General features: G+C 44.5%; 1 protein-coding gene across 2 annotated transcripts in view; it reads right to left on the bottom strand.

Moving 5' to 3' along the window:
• Positions 1–1,380: 1,380 nt before the first annotated feature.
• Positions 1,381–19,420, bottom strand: part of LOC145787966 (general transcription factor 3C polypeptide 1-like) — a 39,959-nt gene continuing 21,919 nt past the window's right edge. Inside the window, exons 14-49 of one of the 2 annotated variants that reach the window (XM_082599805.1) lie at positions 18,725–18,784; positions 18,329–18,482; positions 18,013–18,128; positions 17,765–17,893; positions 17,406–17,528; positions 17,189–17,313; positions 16,606–16,723; positions 16,288–16,385; positions 15,496–15,604; positions 14,996–15,054; positions 14,443–14,561; positions 13,921–14,008; positions 13,598–13,724; positions 13,090–13,143; positions 12,127–12,244; positions 11,983–12,042; positions 11,164–11,280; positions 10,368–10,432; positions 10,208–10,297; positions 10,001–10,132; positions 9,598–9,761; positions 8,833–8,923; positions 8,571–8,683; positions 8,342–8,495; positions 7,948–8,017; positions 7,739–7,832; positions 7,425–7,552; positions 6,765–6,861; positions 6,078–6,186; positions 5,657–6,011; positions 5,357–5,480; positions 4,968–5,087; positions 4,578–4,778; positions 3,791–3,905; positions 3,557–3,646; positions 1,381–3,116 (exon numbers count right to left, since the gene is read on the bottom strand). In XM_082599805.1, coding sequence (XP_082455931.1) covers positions 2,847–3,116; positions 3,557–3,646; positions 3,791–3,905; positions 4,578–4,778; positions 4,968–5,087; positions 5,357–5,480; positions 5,657–6,011; positions 6,078–6,186; positions 6,765–6,861; positions 7,425–7,552; positions 7,739–7,832; positions 7,948–8,017; positions 8,342–8,495; positions 8,571–8,683; positions 8,833–8,923; positions 9,598–9,761; positions 10,001–10,132; positions 10,208–10,297; positions 10,368–10,432; positions 11,164–11,280; positions 11,983–12,042; positions 12,127–12,244; positions 13,090–13,143; positions 13,598–13,724; positions 13,921–14,008; positions 14,443–14,561; positions 14,996–15,054; positions 15,496–15,604; positions 16,288–16,385; positions 16,606–16,723; positions 17,189–17,313; positions 17,406–17,528; positions 17,765–17,893; positions 18,013–18,128; positions 18,329–18,482; positions 18,725–18,784 — 4,356 coding nt within the window. In that variant the 3' untranslated portion in view covers positions 1,381–2,846. Of the gene's footprint in view, positions 3,117–3,556; positions 3,647–3,790; positions 3,906–4,577; positions 4,779–4,967; positions 5,088–5,356; positions 5,481–5,656; positions 6,012–6,077; positions 6,187–6,764; positions 6,862–7,424; positions 7,553–7,738; positions 7,833–7,947; positions 8,018–8,341; positions 8,496–8,570; positions 8,684–8,832; positions 8,924–9,597; positions 9,762–10,000; positions 10,133–10,207; positions 10,298–10,367; positions 10,433–11,163; positions 11,281–11,982; positions 12,043–12,126; positions 12,245–13,089; positions 13,144–13,597; positions 13,725–13,920; positions 14,009–14,442; positions 14,562–14,995; positions 15,055–15,495; positions 15,605–16,287; positions 16,386–16,605; positions 16,724–17,188; positions 17,314–17,405; positions 17,529–17,764; positions 17,894–18,012; positions 18,129–18,328; positions 18,483–18,724; positions 18,788–19,420 lie in introns of both variants that reach the window. The other variant, XM_082599804.1, reaches the window with a different exon arrangement.

Here is a 19,420-nt window from a genome sequence, read left to right on the forward strand (position 1 = left end):
CATTTCATGTTGTTGAAGCACTTGTTGAATCGTTTTTTCACCCCTTCAAGGACTTTCACTTTCAACTCCTCACAGGGTCACAAGATCACTGATCTCGTCAACTTCTTCCTGCAAATTGTGATGGTTGGAAGCAAGACTCCGTAATATGCCTTGGAATCGCCCTGGAGAATGTCTAAAGCCTGGCAGATAGGCTTCATCACACGAGATATTCGCCGAAGAAGTTGACGTCAGCTAGAAAAGACCGAAACTTTGCAACCAAGCCGATTATATAGCTGCTTGACCACGCCAGTATTGCAAAAAAACAAGCATTTTTTCAATTTAAATTAAAAAGTAGCGCATAGCGGGAGTGCGACTGAAAAAAAGTAGCGCCTCTCCCGCGGAACAAAAATAGCGCCGCTACTCCAACTAAAAAGTAGCGCCGCTACAAAAGTAGCGCGCTACTGCCCACCTCTGCCCATGCCTAACATACCGTGGCCGAGTCCGCAATCTACTCCACCTACCGGACAGACACATGGTAACAATGATCATGGAGCTCATCTACAACAGGAGTTTTACCTTGCCACCGGAAAGCTTAGTAGACCGCATCTTAAAAATGCTGTCCCACAGAGATCAGTCTCGGCAGACGACACCCCTCCTCTTTTCAACGTCTAATGTAACGTAAGTTATACGTAGCCTATAGGAAAGTTGACGATGTCATACGTAATATAGATTTTGTGCATACGTGAAAAATAATCGCGTTGCGGCTCAATAAATGCAACACCAGCACTAGTTTCCTTACCCGAATTGCAAGCAAAATTGATCAATTGTCAGTTTAGACCAGAGCAAGTTTAAACTATGTAGGCTAAACATTAATTACTATAACATTGCGTCATTCAAGCTAATCACACTGGATAGAAAACTTAAATTTGTCAATAAAAGTCAGTCAATTGCTTCAAGCAACTTGTCAGGTTTGGTTTTATTCAGAAGTCAGTTTAAAAAAACTTGTGCTAAGTTTTTAAACTAATATCATCTTGTTAAAAAGGAGCGATCTTCCTGGCGTCAGCACTACCTGACTATAGAACAGCGAGCATTGTGTTTCGCTAACCATACTGGTGTAGCCTCCACACTAGCCATCAAGACTTTTCCCAAAAACGTGTGTTTCTCGGCAGTCGAGTGTAGCAAGAATTGACATGTGACCTTTGTGAAATAAAAACAACTAAACAAACTTTCCACAAAGACAACAATTCAATTGACTGAAAAAAGCAGCGGATCAGAACTATGTGGCATGAATTAGTGGTGCGATACAGATGAGCCTCATGGGCGAAACACACTATCATCTTCTTGGCGTCTCTTGCACAAACACAATGAAAAATAAACGCCACCTTGATGACGTGCTTTAGCATAAATACGTTCCCTGAGAGGATGCCATTTTTTTTACTCCGGCTCCGGTCCTCACAGGCAACTTATAGCTATCCAACAAGGTTGTGCTGGTGAAAACAGGGATGGCATTGCGGTGTGGGTTTCCCACTCCCCAGTGATGCTTACGTCACAGCAGCACACGTACAAGTCATTACAAAAAGGTGTTTTATTGTTCATGTAAGAACACACATACATTCTTACACGATGACAGCACCACAGAGGCATGATTGAAACACTTTCACATTTGATCTGGTGGCGATCGACCGCTAGGGATAGGTAAAAGAATCCAGACACTCGATAACACAGTATTATATATTCTAACGGTATTTGGCTCCACCAAGCGGCGTCCTCCGCAATGAGGTTACTGGTGGTGGGTTGTGTGTTGCAGACAATCACATGAATGCACAAAGTGTGCTTAACAGCCGGACATGCTTTCAAAGTAACTGCAAGCACTGATTACTTCAAAATAAATCAAAGGGAAAAGCATAACTTTACTTACAAAACGCTGAAATTAGCTCACGTTCACCAACATTATTTTGATTATTTTCCACCTTTTTTGGGATGAAATAAACTATTAAGATTTTACATTTCGCAAGGTCAAGCTTGATAGGATTGATCCCAGGACAGCATGCTTGACACGGATGTACGTCATATTTCGGGGAAGCGATTTGAAAACTAATATTTGCACAACGCAACAAAACTTTGAAATCATACTGTAGCTAATAAAATTGACTCGTGATTGAAGACATTTCTTTCACTGTTTCGATCGCATCAGTCAGCAACAAGCCTACAATACACCAGAGATATACCAAGCAATTTCCTCAACGGGTTTATGGAGAGCGCTGTCCTTGTAGCACAAAGTCGGCTACTTTATGCTAACGACACCAAACTGAGTCGGCACAACCGACATGATTTCTCATCCAAGTTTGTTATGAAGGTGCAACAGAGGTTTGCCGAGGATCTGTAATGACTTACAAGAAATTACGTGGTGGGCCCATGCCATGGACCTGGTGGATGATGCACGAAAGTTTCATGACCAGTTGTCGCAATCGATCAATTTGGAAACTAAAGAAACTGCAATAGTGGATCAGGCAAGTAATCGTGGATCCATCCCTTCTCATAACTTGCCAAGTAGGAGTAAGCCACCGGGAAGGTAAGAATGTCAATCTTCGTGTACAGTTGTACACCTCAAGGACGCATTGAAATAATCCACCAATCAGCGGGGCGGATAAATCTCGGGGTGTACGACCACCACGCTAGCTTCCAACCCGTCCACAAGCTTGACATCGGTCCTCATAAGCGGACCGCAACATAAAGTCCGGTTCTGTTGTCAGCTCTGTCCTGAAGAGATTGATGAAGGAAGTGGCCAGAAAAGGTAATCTGTGACTGGCACGCCACCGACAAACCGGAAGAACACTGACACGATGAGGTGATTCCCCGGGCCACTTTCACGACCCGGAAGAATGGCTGACGGCCGGATCAAGAGCGACATCTCGCGACTTAAGGTTCGATGGAGCCATCTCATGGCTGGCTTGTAATTTATCAAGTTCTTCGCAAAGTGCACTCATGCGTAGCATTCCATTCTTCGTCACAGTGAAGTAATCGTCGTCGTGTGACGTCATGTGGTCGGTAACGTTGCGCGTGATGGGTTCGAAGAAGTCCCATGAAGAGCAGATGGGAGATCGACTCCTGGTGACGCACTGGCAGGCTATTAGTTTCTGGGAAGAAAGTGGCATAGTTAGTCACGATGGGGGGCTGGGTGGGCCACGCTGAAACATCAAACTGGTGTCAGCCTCACCACAGAAACATTTGCACTGTTCAAGCCCACCAGTACTATAAATCTATTCAGAGGGTGACCAAACTAAGTATGACGACTCGAAACTTGAACCAGGCCCCTCAGGATGAAGCCTGGTTTATTGTAGCCGCAAGGACAGAGCAACAATACTTGATGCATTTCCACGTGGGCAACATTAAAGCTATACCGCACTAACACCGCGTTGGTGGACGATTTATCGAACAAGTTGAATAAATGGGGATCTATCAGCTACAATAAATTGTTATTTATCTTGGTTTCAAAAAGTAATAACGTGGAATCAGAGTTACGATTGCAACATGAGCGTCAAAAGAGATGACGCGCCGCGTCAGGCAAGCCGGTTACCTGCAAAAGCTCGAGAAGGGCGATCTGCTGCATGATTCGTATGAAATGTTCCGCCAGACTCTTCAACGTCACTCCGGGATGCCACAATATCTGAGGAAACAACCTGGTTACCACCAGCATCCCCGCGACATCGAAGCATCGGTTCAAACTCAACAAGAACATTTGATTATGACGTCAGCTTGACGACACAGGTTCGCCAATGTTTCAATAAAGCAATGAAGACAGTTGACTTACATAAGCAAAGACCCCACTGAGTAGAAGCTTGGCTGTCCTGTAGTTGGTCTCTCCGCTCACGTTGTGCCAAGGTCGACAGAGGAATTTCACTTGCTCGTAATTGCACGATTCCATCCTAACCAACAACGCGATTAGTGGTATGACGCTGTAGGCGTTTTGATGTCTGGCTATATTTTTAGTGTATTCTTTATCTTATTGAGACATTCTGAGTCTCTAACTCCAAAGGGGTAATTTAGGGTTTCTGTCTAGGTTCTAGGCTAGGGGTATGATCGCCTACAAAATTCAACAAGTTAATTGTAATGTTACATGTATTTTTTGTTAATCAAAGTTACAATCTGTTGTTCGGGAAATTGAGAAATACTTATCCTGCCATTACTCGGTTGGGCTTTTGTGGAAAGAGGAAAAGCCCTCTCGACCCAATAATCGTTTTATGGCATTAATGAGACTAAACAATTTGAAAAAGCGGTTTATTGCAGACCCAAACTTGTTCGAAAAGTACTGCGCCAAAATGTCGAACTATATTGATTCAGGATATGCCATTCGTGTTCCTGAAGACTCTCCTGGTCATGAATACTTATTCTGTCTAACTCTAACCAATTTAGTTTATTACGACGGGTGCCCAAAAAGCGACATTCTCCCGTTATGAATTTTACCTTCTCCTTTTGGTGTTGTCCAGTCTGTTCTCTTTTGAAAGTTCTACGAACGCACCGGAATGAGCAGGTTCTTATCGCTTGCAAGCGGAGCGGTGACAAAATGTGAAAGTGAAGATGTGAACAATTAAACTTACAGCAATGTCGTCGAGTTATGTGTGGCACCACTGGGTAGCGCTGTACTCGTGGATGTAACGTCATCGTTGCTGCGATGAGGTGGCGTGACGTCATTGTGATTTGATTGGTCCAGGAGCATTCGACGATGAGGTGCTTTGGGAGTCTCAGCCAAGTGACGTTTCTTAGGGTGCTTGTATGATGCGAGGTGCTTTCCGTCATGCCTGAATGAATACAAACAACCAGTTTAAGTCAGGTCTGGTTAGAACGCAATCGCCTGCCAGCAATGAGTGTGGTGTCCTCAACAATGCTTTGTTGTCATGTTAGAAGATGATTCATCTAACACCACCGTGTCCACCGTAGAGAAATTGGTATGCGACATTTAATAGTAAGATAAAGCAAGTCCCCTCTACCTTTTAGTGGTTCCCTCCAGTTCCAGCCGGATGACGTCTCTAAGCAGGGTCCTCTCTCCTTTGAAGATTCTCCCAGTGACGAACCATTTGTCAGCGTACGACTTCAGAACGGCACGAGGGCTGCAAGGCACCGTAGTTTCAATGTCGCTATGTTACGTCACAACACACAGCCGCGTGTGGCTTGTCAACGACTAGAGTAAGACAAACAAGCTTGAAGTGGCCGGCTCGAGACGCCAGATGTCACTACGATAATCCACCAACTACCGCCGTCCTCTCAGAGCGTGAAATAAATCCATTTAATAAGTATTACGTCACAATCATAGACAGGCTTGGAACAAAATGAACAAGCCAGGAAGAGATCGGTGAGGCAAACACGGTTCGTCACAAACCTGTACATCCCGACACTGTATATGACCTCATTGTCGCACAGCACGTGGATGGCTTCGTCGATGTGAGCGGGGTCAACCGATGAGCAACCAATCAGATCGTTCCGCAGTTGCAGAATCGGAACACCTGATATACAAAACAAATCATTAAAGTTACAACGAAGTCAATATACCAGCATAGGCGTTTCAAGTTGGCGCAAGCGACCTTTTACCCATTCAAAAGTCGTCGGTTATCTTTGCATAATAATCTTGGGTTGCATTTAGATAAATTTCCAGTTGCTGGAACGACACAAAAGTACTCACCTACGACACCGGCCTCCCGCACAGCGTCCACCAATCGGTGCAGCGTCGTCGACAAGTCTTCGTGCTGTTGCGCAACAATGGTGAGCGCGCTATTGTCGTTCTCTGCGTCATCGTCCACGGATATCACGTCGCTACGGCTCAACTTAACGCTGTCAAGCAATGTTGCTCCGCTGCTGCCGACGTCATCATGCTGCGGGACGTCATCAATGACGCTGATAAATCGCCCAACCAAGCGTGAAGGAGATTCGGCGTCGATTGGAAGCGTTGATCGCAGATGAACGTTGACGACAGAGATGGGGAACACCGACCGGTTGTTAGCTTGCAGGCAGTTGGCGAACCGTCGCTTGCGATAGAGCTAGAATGAGAACCTGGTCAACGTTGTTCCTACCAAAAACATGACGAGCAGCCGTGCATACGTTACCTGGTACAACTCCTTGTTCGATGAACCGGACTCCTCGTTGTCGCTCAGCATCACATCACCAGCGATGTCGTCATCGGTGGATATTGCTACGTCAGCGATCGCAGCAAAACTTAAAATAATTACGATTACTTAGTACTTGACGATTGGCGTGCTGTGGTTGGCCCACCCAACAGCGGGCGGCGTGTAATAATAAATAATAACAATTCATTCCGCACCAGTTGGGTGCAAAATAGCGTCAATAAAAAGTCTTCTTAATTGACGACTTTCGGCAAACAGCGGGAGGCATGTAGAGAACGTTAACCGCTCTCAAACATACAACCCAGGCTTGGACGTTGAAGTTTTAAAATCCCCAGCTACAACATAGTTGTGCATTTAGCCACCGGCAGTCCAGAATTAAATTATCTTTAGTTTTAAAAGCCTTTCGAGTAGGCAAGCCTGCTCCAACCAAGTTAAGATAAAGCGTTGAAGGAATAAGATGCCTTCTCTGCTTTCATTAATAACATGCGTCCTGAGTATATCGTTTTGGTGCTCAGGCACCGCAAGCCAGGCAGATAGCGTTACATCCCAAGTGCACGCCAAGCCGGATAGATGGAGCATGGCTTCATTATCAAGACAACAGCACGATTGTCACACATTTTGACAATCTGGAAAGCTGATCCCCACTTGGGAATGAAATACTATCCATACCTTGGTACAAGGTCGTGATCCTTGGATGTACCAGGCTTCGGAAATCTGTCTCTGGGGCCAATCACGTCGAAGTTGTCGCTCCCGCTCAGTAACATCACTGCAACGTTATTTAAACATTAGTCATAGTTACACTGACGTAATGTGACGCAGCCCAGAACAGGATACAGCGGCTAGGGAGCAATCACGTGATACACTTCCGGTGGCGCTCAAACATACGTCACGCAGCGCCATGGCAACCGCTGATATCCAACAAACGAAGAACAGTGGAGATGGATTTGAAGAGGGATTGCCTTCAATGCTGGCTCGATGACAGCAGCGTAGATCACCATGGGATGGTGGAGGCAGCAGCATAGATCACCATGGGATGGTGGAGGCAGCAGCATAGATCACCATGGGATGGTGGAGGTAGCAGCATAGATCACCATGGGATGGTGGAGGCAGCAGCATAGATCACCATGGGATGGTGGAGGCAGCAGCATAGATCACCATGGGATGGTGGAGGCAGCAGCATAGATCACCATGGGATGGTGGAGGCAGCAGCATAGATCACCATGGGATGGTGGAGCGAAAAGCTCCATCCACGAATGTTGATTCCAGAGATGGAAAATGCTCATGGATCGCTACAACCGATCATCGGCGGCCATAGCGCGATCTACTCACTGTTCATGAGCACAACCGGTCCGCTGGTGGTGTTCATGTCACAGGTGATGGTCCGGTCCGTCAGCAGGCTGTCAAAGGAGGACGATAACTCCCTCAATGTCGCCCACAGGGAATCCGACTGGAGGTACCTAAACATAAAAGGGAGGTGTCTTGAGGATCAGCATATGAGGACAGGGCCGCACCAGCTGGGCGCATCAGCAGCCTGGTTCGCCACAGAGCACTCAGGACACACAAGAAACAAATAAATTTTAATCTCAAACTGAACTGCCATTACAGAGAGCAGATAAAAAAGTCTTCATCTACTGGTTACTCACTGAAAGTGCGACTTGGATAAGTGGAACCTTGGAACGGCAAATGGTAGATGGCGCTGCCGACTCAAGTGGTTGTCAGGCTTCTTGCAAATTATTCCTTTGAAAATAAACGGATTCATGAAAACCATGGTTTGTTGAGGTTTAATTTTAAGCTGTCCAAACAGCACAAATGACGTATGTTAGCAAGACCGTAGAAAGCGACAACCACGCACCTGAGCTCTTCACATGATTCCAAACTTCACCGATCAACTCATCGGAATAATTCTCAAAGATTTTATACGCCTGAAAGAAAACCACATGATGTCACTACTGAGAATAACTCCAACAGCCACTAAGCGAGCATTGATCGACATTGGTGACCGTTTTGTGGCTGGACCAAGCACAGGCTCAAGTAAGAACTACGTTCATTTGTGAAGGACGAGAACGGTTTCCGTAGTAGATGACGCGGGTTCGAATTCCACTTGGCGTTGCCTGTTACTTTCTAAGTGAGACAATGGACGAGCGCTAACCCGAGGCGGAAGGTAAGCAACGCTCCCAAGCGAAAAATAACGCGTAGAAGCCATGATCGGGTGCTGCCAACAAGGGGATGAAGGATCGGTGCCGTACCTGGTAGGCGCTGAACTCGTCCTCGTTCAGTGACAGGGTTGCGTACATCAGGTTCTCCAACACGCACAGTGTCACGTCGCCAGGAGTCGATATCTTCGGCACAATGCGTGACGCACGCACGTTCTTGGCCGACGTGAAGACTTTGATGCGGTAGCTGCAAGGATGTGAATCCATCATTACAAGAACAGACTACAACGGTGATTATTCAACACAAAATGGCGGCACTCACTTGTCACTCAGTTCACGGAGAGTGTCAGGGATGATGATGTCAGGGGAGCGGGATGCGTTGGTGAACTTCTCTCGAACCTTTTCCAACATCTTCAGATACAATTCCTCGATCAGCTAAAAGTAAGGCAAGATAATGAAGCAACCGCTATATGGAGCCACACATTCCTGTGATAGGTAACCACCGTCACCAGGAAGTGTGTTAATGATGCAACAATATGTTGGCGCGAGGTTAGTAGTCAACTTGTGAACACGGAACAACTTACACTCGCGTCCTCCACCGCTTCCGAATGATCAACGTCTTTGAAGATCTCTCTCATGCTCTCGACATCTTCCAATATTTCAGCAACGGAAACACTGAAAAAATGCATCACGTTATAAGATTATGAGAATAATGGAAAAGGGGTGATGTATGCAATCACAGGCTATAATCATAACAATAGTCGTCAAATACAGTAATAACAAGATGGAGGTGTCCTGGTTGAACTTCGGCTGTCTCAAGTCAAAACATCGCTTGAACATCGCCAGGGCTAGGAGGGATTCGAACGCATATCGGTCATGTTCCATCCATGCAGAAGACACCGATTGGGATCTTGGGCAGGCTGGCCAGGACAAATGTGTGCACTCAGTGTGGGCCATAGAATGATGTAGAACCGTCAGCGAAAACCACGATTCATCAAACGATTTACAGATTTACAGAACTTTGTCGGCAGCAGTTGCCGAGTGGTTAGCGCGTTGGGCTCGCAGTCGAGAGCCTGCATGTTCGACTCCAGCCACCCGCACTTGCTGTTGTTTCTCTGGGCAAGAAACTTTACGATAATTGCCTCTACCCAGTGATCGATTTCGAGTAATGGGTAGTACCAAATTTCAGTAATAAGTAGAGTAAACAACCGGAAACAGACATTGCCGTCGGCTGCAGCGTGGGTCAGGTGTATGTCGGAAGGCGTGCACCGATGCATAGCGCTCAAGTCCGCTTTCCCGCAATGCAGGATAAAGATATGAAAAACAAAACAAAACAAAGAGCAACTCACTCATGACAAATCTGTGCGTTCTTGTTGGTCATGATTCCTCTGATCCTCCTTAAGCAGGAGTAGGATGTTTTGTCGATTGAATCCTCACAGGTCCGGTGGAGGATGTTGCGGATGACAGAGCCTGGGACGGCGTTCTGTGTGTCTGGTCTTCCTTTGATGCGGACCTGTTGAACATCATCCCTACTTCATCAATCGAGTAACTTTAAAGCAATTATCATTTGTAACAAAAGCTCTCAACTAACACAACCATTCGCTGCGTTGTTTCTTCCATCCAATTCGACCACTGCACTTCAATGTGCAAGTAAAATTTACTGGTAAACTATCATCAACAGTGAGTCATCCAACTGGCTTTTATAGCGCATAGGGCTCATTGCTTGGAGATGACAGTGAGCATTAGACAAACCTTTCTTGATACAAGAGAGGATGTGATCTTGCACATGAGCAATATTTCATCCTCCGTGGAGCTGAATGACACCCGGTACTTCCCCCTGCGGTTCTGAATCGCTTCCAGGTCGACCACATCATGATACTTGTTCTGCGTCACAAGAGAAATACAGTAAAGAAATCAGCAGTGGATCGCACCACGTGGACGAATGAAGTGAGCGCCTACTTTGGGAGGCTTGTCCACTACCACGGTATTCCGCTTCTTCTTCTTTAGAGGCTTCTTTGATTGGCTCTTTCGTTTCAAGCCCCGCCCACCCTAACAGAAGATACAAGAGTTAGCTAAGTGATCAGACTAACACAGACGACAATGCAAACATTCTCGGTACCTTCACTTGATCGTTCCTTTGAGTGTTGTCCACCATTATAACGTCATAATCAATTCCTGGTCCGCCTGCAAGGTCAAGATGATCGTGTTAATGACATTTCTTGCAAATGGGAGTGAAAAAATGCTCTAAATCCACGAAGTGGATGGGAAAGTTAGGCAAAAAGTATAGAATCGCATAACTGTCTGTACAATTTCAAATGTGGTATGGAAAGTTTGCAACCTTTATTCAACAATGCTTTGCAAATCTTTAACCATATGATGCTTAAAATTTGAGATAATTGAGTACAGTATAGGCAAAAACTAATGAAGCTTTTGTGGAATCTAAATTGAGTGGTGACAAGACGACTTTTGTTTTATTTGAAACTCTGGAGCTGGAAATCTACTTTTCAGAAAGTGTTCCCTGAGTTACAGAAAGTGTCAGTGTTCCCTGAGCTAAAGAAAGTGTCATATCTCACGTCACAGTGGAAGGCTACTGGGGCAGTCAGTGCTTGTCCTCATCATCTACCGGTGGATACAAGCTGGCGAAGTCATTGATGATGTGGTCTATTTCTTAAGCGCCATACTATCAGCAACATCACCTCCTATTGTGGTTTGTTGTGTTTAGCCTCCATAGTTTTTTCAATTGATAGTTTGCGCAAATACGCGTCGAAATGTCTTGCTATGAATATAATAAAACAAAGTGGTACATCACACGGGCATCAACAAGCATGAAAGAAATTGAAAGGTTTGCTCTCGCAATCGAGTAGTGCAGCCAATCAGCGGTAACGTTACAATGCAACAATTCATACATCGCCTACCCTGTCCGCCGGTGACGTCATCTTTCTCATCACTGACATGAACGATCTCAGGAAGATCACTATCCACTCTCGGCTCGGATAATTTTGCTCTCTTCACCGGACCGTTCTCTGCTCTTACTGGAACAATAAACTCTATGATACTAAGCAACCATGGATGACGTCAGCGCATGTGAGGGCCACCAGAAAGCAGTCGACATACTATGGTAAAGTTGCCATTGTTGTGGCAGGGTGGCATGACACTCGGTCGTACTGCATTGACGAAGATGTGCCAGCTGCAACAACGCAGGGCAGGATACAAGACTTGAACCAGACATGCGCCACCAACACGTACAGTACACAATACATGTAAGATACGTCTAAGTGTCAACATGGCCACCTGGAGATGCGGCCTGATTTGTCATATTTTGCAGATTTTGATAACGGCTACTGCTAGTGCTTGACTGATATTTTTTAAGATGTTTTTACTTTTTGCGGTTTCCTAATGACATAAAACTTTTTTGTTGCCTTGGGGAAGCAGCAGCAAATGAAAAAAAGTAAGTTGAAAAACGCTAAATCAGACTGTTATTGAAAAATTAACAGTCTGACTAAAATCTTCGAAATCAAATTTTCTTTGTTTTTCAACATGTGAGGATGTTAAAACCTATTGTGTCATCTGGGAAAAAGAGAAAAGAAAGCGTAAAATCTAACGCTCGCCCAAAGTTAAAAAAACCGGGAAATTTCTGCAAAATGTGACAAATCAGGCCGTATCTTTAGGTGGCCATGGTATCAACTAACTACTGTAAGTATACCACCAACGAAGTATCTTACATATGTTATTACCTTCTGACGTCTTAGAGCGCTTTTTGGAGCATGGCTTTTGTTGAACTTGAACGTTTTCATCTAAAAACAGCAAAAGTGAGTTTTCTTTCAGCTCTTGCGTAAATCTCTATCCGAGAAACTTCCATACAAGAGTCGACCGCTTACCTGGTAAAATGACCGATCCAACCGGGGAGGGGGTCGCAGGCTTCTTGGTTATTTTCTTGGCACTGTTCTCCGACAGATTCATGTCGAGTGGAACCAGCTTCGGAAGACGACGGGGAGGCTGAAAAGGTTGTAATTGTGAAAACCTGCTGCTGCTGCTACAATAGCCCGAGAAACTTTCGATCATATAAAAGTAACACTGGAACAACCAGACTCGCGGTTAACGCTTAGCGACCAAAGATAGTTAGTGCAAAGATCATTTTGACCGCTTCTATTGCTGTATTTCAAAGACATATTAATAGAAATAGAAGTTTAGGTAGCACTGACATACGGACTATCGATATGTTGAGCACAGTATTGTTAACAAAGTTGAACTTTTGGTTTCTCGGCAGCTTTCGCCCATAAGATTGGGCTCGTCAGTATCGCACCGCTAATTTTGCCTACCTAGTGAGTAGTTTGCCTTGTGCTGGTAGCCAGGAAGAACGCGCCCTTCTTCACAAGCTATAACTTACTAACTTTTATTTTACTTCAAACTACCAAAGCAACCCAACACCCTACATCCATACAAAGAAACGCAGAGAACGTAAAATTACAAACGTGGTACAGAACGCTGATTGATTGCAGCGCGTAAGTACGAATGCAATTAGCTCTAACGTCTGTGCCAGAAGCGCAGGTCTTGTTGCAGTGACGCTGGCAAATATAGCACATAAAATAAACGTATCGTCGACTATAAAATCTATAAAGCGCATTTTTCATTGAAAATTATATTGCGGCATTATATTTAACCGGTTTTCAAGCCTAATAACATCCCTTCTATACAGCGTCGTATCAATCGTATATATTCGTTGCTTCCAGCGCATTAAAAAACAGTTGGAAAAGATAAAAGTACTGATTCGATTTGCATTTGAGTGTGTTTTGATAGATTTACGCCAAGACCAGTTATAAAGGTAACTTTCAAAAACTCACCCGGTTCAATCTTTGAATTGAAGGTTCTAAGTTTTGTGAAGCTTTCACCTCAACCTGGAACACAAGGAATTGTGAATAAATTTCTAATTAACACCGAATTGATAATTTGGTCAATCATGTGGTTGAGAGACTGAAGTTCCCGAGACTTAACACAACTCTTCGGGATGCAAACCAGGACCACTTGGTCTCAAGCGTCACCTCGTTGACGTCACAAGCAATGAATACTGATGACATCATCAACCCCGGCAGCATTGTATGCTTGTGTAAGGTTTGAAGTATCTGATTCCAGTTGAAATGTTTGCTGTAAACTATTTTGTTCACTATGTGCCGCTGGATGAATGCCTGTCCGTGTAAAGCGCGATCAATTGCACATGTCGGGAATTGAACTATCATCCCTTGGTGTTTATAAATGGTGTTTATAAATGTTTTATAAACCAGTCTCCCAACCATGACAAGCGACCACCAGAAAACTAGTTCCACCAGCGCTACAAGATGTTAACCAACTCACGTTCTTGCTTCCGCGCAGGGTTCGCACCCAGTTCCTGTAAAGATGAGAAAACAGGGACGAGTCCAACCCCCCCGCTCCCTTTCCATCGCCGGGAATTTCCCCGTTATCTTTAGGTTCTGGATCGTCCCTGAAAATAAATGTTGGACTCCAATTGCTAGTCGTGGAAAGTACAAAGAACAGAAACAAATCTCAAATCTCGAGAAAGAAATGGGGTAAACGAGGGTGCGCGCTGTCAGTAGATTATTTCATTGTAGTGTCGAGCGGCACTTCGGTGGAAGAAGCAAAACATGTCAAGTCGGCAGCTCCCACTAACGGCAACTTACCTGACCAGGTGATGACTGATGAAAATCTTCAACATTGTTGAGTGCCTTCGACCAGGTTCGCTGTCCACGTCATCACACACTTTGACGCCTGCACAAGAAGTCAGTGAACCATGGCGAGCAAGGTATGGTGTTATGTTGCTGTAGATCAACAAGCTGTGTGACGGCATAAAGCTTGGTTGGAATGACTCGAGAGTGACCACGTATGGGTAGCGAGGACGACCTTCATCACAGAGTGACCGCTTTCCCACCACTCAATGTTGAGCGCATGTCGACACAAATATACGCCGCAAGCCATCGCAAACTAGTTACCTTGAAGATATCAACAACTATAGTGGCAAATTAACTTGAACCACCAATACAACTAGTTAAGTGCAGACAGTCCTCAAGTATCGGCGGCTATGGGGTCTCCGGTCAGCTACAGGCTACGAAATGGCGCAGGCGGTGACGAGTCGCCTGATTGCTTTCCAACAAAGCTTGCTTGATACGACGTCATAGTCACGCAATGAAGCGTGACAAGCTCACCCAGAGCCGTCATGAGACAAACATCCTTCAACTTCATCCAGTACTTCCCAATATCATTGAGCTGATCAAACTTGAACTGGATTCGCTCGTAGTCCAATCCCGGCGTGATCTCGTTGTAACTGTGACAAAAGAATGCCGCTATTGTACCAACATAGCGTGACATCTTAACACGTGATAACGGGGCCACAAAGTTGTTTAAAAAGCGTCGTCGCATGTGACGTAAAGCGAATTTGTTTGCGGCCTCTCCTCCCCCGAGCCGGTGGTGCACGAAAGCGTCGGGTAGTCAAGATATGCCGAAAACTGAGACATGCAAGAAAAAAATTGACCGTTGTTGCAATGTGCGATGCATATACGTCATGATAGCCAATCGATTCCACACTGGGCAATCCCGGTGGGAAGGATCGATTTTACACGAGTTAATGAACAATAAGTTTAAGATGTAATGTTTGCCGGCCATCAAGTTGGCTTAGAAGTTATGAAGGTCCATAGCACGGCATCCGAGCCATAGGAAGCTTATAAAGTCGCATGAGATGAAGCTCAACCAGCCACTCACTGCTTCTCTGACTTCCTCGTGTCGACGATGGATGCATTCCTGTGGATGTAGATCATTTCCTGTAATGACGACATGAAGAGGTAAGAACAACGCGAGTCATGTGTTGGATAAACAATCGGTGGATGGTTAAATAGCAAGACCTCAGGCGTGAGCGTGACCAGATATTTCCTTCACCCTTTACTTCTTTGACTGGGTAGAATGCACAAAATGTTCAAATATCCGGTCGAATAACTAAGACACCATAATATCCAGAGCGGCAAGTGAACATGCATGTAGTGACATGTTCTTGTGGCAATATTGTAACAGTAGAAAACATCTCCGTTCTGAACGCACTGACGATACACCAGTGTCAGGCTTGCGTGCGGAGTTCATCGTTGCGTTTTCTTATGATTAATACACTAAATTATACGCTGTCTAATAACGAAATTATAGTGAAAGATCATAAGTCGAAAAACAACGCAGACTTTAGAGCTATCCTTGTTTCAATGCAGATCACTCACTGTCTCCTTGCGGGCGCGGACATTGTTTGTTTTCTTCTGCTGGTTGAAGGTGACTAAGCCCATGAAGCAGAGCGTCTCTATGACTTGGATCAACGAGAACAAGTACTTCCTGCTCACAAAGTGATCTCATAATAATCTATGACTGATCCCATTAAGAAATTATCGAAATTAACATTTAGATGAAAACTTTTTTAACAAGTCTCCAAAAGTAAACCAAGCTAACTTGGTTTACTGGACAAAAATTGAATTATTGCAGGAATGGCCCAAGTTCACTCGATCATTCTTGCATTGACGATACTGCAATTTTCACCACACCTATAGAACTAAGTTAGATAGCTTCTGATCGATTGCTAGGTAATACTGCGCATTTTTCTAGTCTCTACTTTGTTAACGAATTGGCCTACAATAAGCTGAAACAATGCCTCAAAACAGTTTATAATAATACAGACTTTTATGTAACAAACCGCGATAACGCCATCACTCAGTTACACCAATTATCACAAACAGTATCTTGCTCACTCAAGTTTCTCACATGCAAGATGAAGATTGCAAACCTTCAGTGACAATTTTTATGATTACATGAACCTTTAAACTCGATTATCGCAAAACCACTTTTCTTGACTTGGGCCACTTTAGAATCAGCTGTCCCAATTAATCAATGGCTCGAGACTTGCAATCTCTTGTGCAAGCAGCTTGAATTAAGGACAGCATAGAAGCTAATTAATGTGCAAGTCGGTAAAATGCTATCTGCCGACCGACGGGGAATGAGTTTTTGAACATGCAGAAACGCACCTCTTGTGGAGAAGTAAGCTCTTCATTTTAATCGGTAGGTGGCGGACGAGGGTATTTTTCTGCGTCGAATCGTTCATGAAGTTCTCCAGCCCTTCGATCTGTGAGGAAATTAAAACGTGAATGTGACTGTAACAGACAGCAACATCCGCCATTTTTATAATGATTTAACGTCCGCAGAAGAAAGTCGAAACGCGTAGGAACAAGATGGAACGATGGTCTTGACGGCGCCTGAGGCAGACAACTGACAAGATAAACACTTAAAGCGATATTCGTTACAAAATGGATCTATAGACATGACATCTACCGTAGACAACTCACCATGTAGGGGTACTGGTGGTACTGACAGAGGATGCACAACGGGAGAAGGACCGCCGCATCACCCACTTGCAACCACCCAGGTCCATGACCAGGGTAGAATGGGGCCGGGGGTAAGTATCTGAGGAGGTAAGTAGAAACAGTATTATGAATTTGGTTGTCAGTTTGTTATTATTCACTTCCATCAGACAAGATTGTCCAATGTCCATATTCAAACCATAAAAATAAATGACATGCGACAGTACACAAACAGCAAAGACATGAAAGCAGCCAGTAGACAATTCCAAACAATAACAGGTTTAGGTTTGCCCCATCACTATGGACGTTAATTGAGCTAGGTTTGTTCAAGAATGGAGGAACTTAATATTCATTGAAATTGCGAACGATTGCACAGCTTAGACTAGGCACCAGCACATGATTAATGAATGCTCATCACGACTTCCTCAAACAATAAAAAAACAAAGAAATGCAACGACGGTTTGAAAACACAGATCAGTGACAATGTTTTAACACTATTTTATAAAGAAATCCAGATAAGAGAGATCATTAACCAGTTGTTGTGAAGGAAGATATTGGTTGTACTCACCTCTTCCAGGATCGCTCCTTGCTATACTCCTTCACCTTATCGTAATCGAGTCGGCTCAGACTGGAATTGTTGTCATCATTGTAGGGATGCCCGTACGCCAGGTACCACAGGTACTCATGCACCACCTCGACAGTAAACAAACGTTAGATTGCGCTGAACCAACAACAACCTTCCAGCAGGCACAGCCAGGATCGGTCAACATCAACTTGAAACCCACCTGCGTTCTGAGGAACTTGGGTTGGAAGCCATATTGCAACCTGTTGATTGGCTTCAAGTCTTCAATCTTAACAACGTCCGATATGTTGATGGAACTGTACAATGATACAGATGAGTCGTCGCCCTGTAACGACGCGATGAGAGATCGGTCAACATCGATGCACAGACATTTGGACAATCAATAAACAGAACTAACCTACGATGCGTTGTTAGTGGTGTCACAATTTCATAACTCATTCATATCGGCATACAGTATGCAAAAGATTTCTTCCAAAGTACGACTGTAGTTCTCTCTATCAAATACTTCTATGCAGACCTTGAGTCGAGATGTTCAATATTGAGAGGGTCAAGCAAAGTTACCTGGGAGATATCTATGATGTCTTGGTCAGCCATCCGCTTGGTGTCCTCGGAGTACTTCTTAAACTGAGCCTGTTCGACGGCGGTTTTGAACCGGAGAGGTTCGCAGTCAAGTGACATCACAAAGTCAACCTGCAAATCGAGGTCACGTGGTGTTAGGATTAGAAACAATAGAAATTTAAGAAAGGAACATGGAATAGAGCCAGCAGGGCTTCTTGATAATACCACAGTGAGAACAAAGCTACACTCACGTCCACAGAGCCTTCGTTGGTGGAGATCGGCACAGCGACATGCTTGACTAAGCCATCGTTGCTCAGCTTCTGTATTAACCGCTTCACCGTCTTCTTGCAGATCTTCGTCGTCAGTCCTGTGCGAGAAAGAAATGGTGACGACAACACCTACAGTCCTACAATGTCACAAATCGAGAACCACAAAACCTCTTCCAGATAGTTTCCCACTTTTTAACGTGCTGATGTATCGCATATTGCAAATGGAACTTATTTTTTTCCTAAGATAAACTTTTTGGTGAGGGCATAATGATGCAGCCCACGGGTTGGAGATGCTCACCCTCATCCTTCTCTTCCATCTGGAGGAGCTTCTGGAAAGCAAAGAATCCCTCTACAATCTTGTTCTCGTTGACAAAGCTGAGGACCACATTAGTCCTCTTCATCTTCCTGGTGGTCTGGTGGGACTCCCACTTTGTCCGCTTCCCAAAATGATCCTTGGAAAAGAAAAAAAATCACGGCGATAGTCCGATAAACTTTCCAGAATGAATCCACATCTTTTTATTACAAGAGAAAAGAATATCTTGGACGGTGAGCGCATGTTCCAGCGAACTCTACTGGTAGCAACAACTGCATGCTGCGTTCAGCCTATCACCTCACCAATGAGGTTAAACGTCACGTACTTTGTGGAAAATCCTTCACTAACAATTCATTAGCGATTACGTCACTGTGCCATTACCTCTTCTTCTGCTGCTACCGAGTGGTTGGAATCCTGTACTGGAGTTCCGCTGGATGGTGTCTGCTACAATACAAACAAGATCGGTGTTTCATGTCAACGACACCATCTCCAGCAGCGCGCACAAACGAACTCATCGAAACAACGAAGGTAAACTATACATGGGGATTCCCCGTAGTGCTGCATAAAGTCAAATGCGGAAGGTTTCAGGTGGCACGGCGTCAAATGCATGACGTTATTGCAAGCAGCCCCGGACGGCTAACAGCCCGGACATGTCCGTCGTGAATTTCGAGGCCTGCATCACGATACTGGAAGTGAACGTTCGTAACAAATGAAAGCATAACTAGAGCTTCGGTAGAGAGTTTGTCTTGTTGAACCATAGCCATTCGAAGTCGAGCAACGTGATCAATGATGTTTGAAGTGTTCCGTGATTTTTACCCTAAAATCTATGTATGTTATGTTGACGACATTTTCGCGATTTTTGACAACGATCGGCCTTGTTCCCAATGTTTAAACCTTTTAAATGCTCAACATTAAAACATCAAATTTAAGGTTGAAAACCCTGATAACACTATTGCCTTTTTAGATGGTAAAGTAAAAATAAATCATGATTCGTTTGACACACAGATCTGGCGAAAACCCACCAACACTGGCCTACTTTTAAATTACAATGCAACCCAAATAAGTGGAAATCTGGAT

Source organism: Aplidium turbinatum, chromosome 18, assembly GCF_918807975.1.
Source record: "Aplidium turbinatum chromosome 18, kaAplTurb1.1, whole genome shotgun sequence".
Classification (NCBI taxonomy): Eukaryota; Metazoa; Chordata; class Ascidiacea; order Aplousobranchia; family Polyclinidae; genus Aplidium; species Aplidium turbinatum.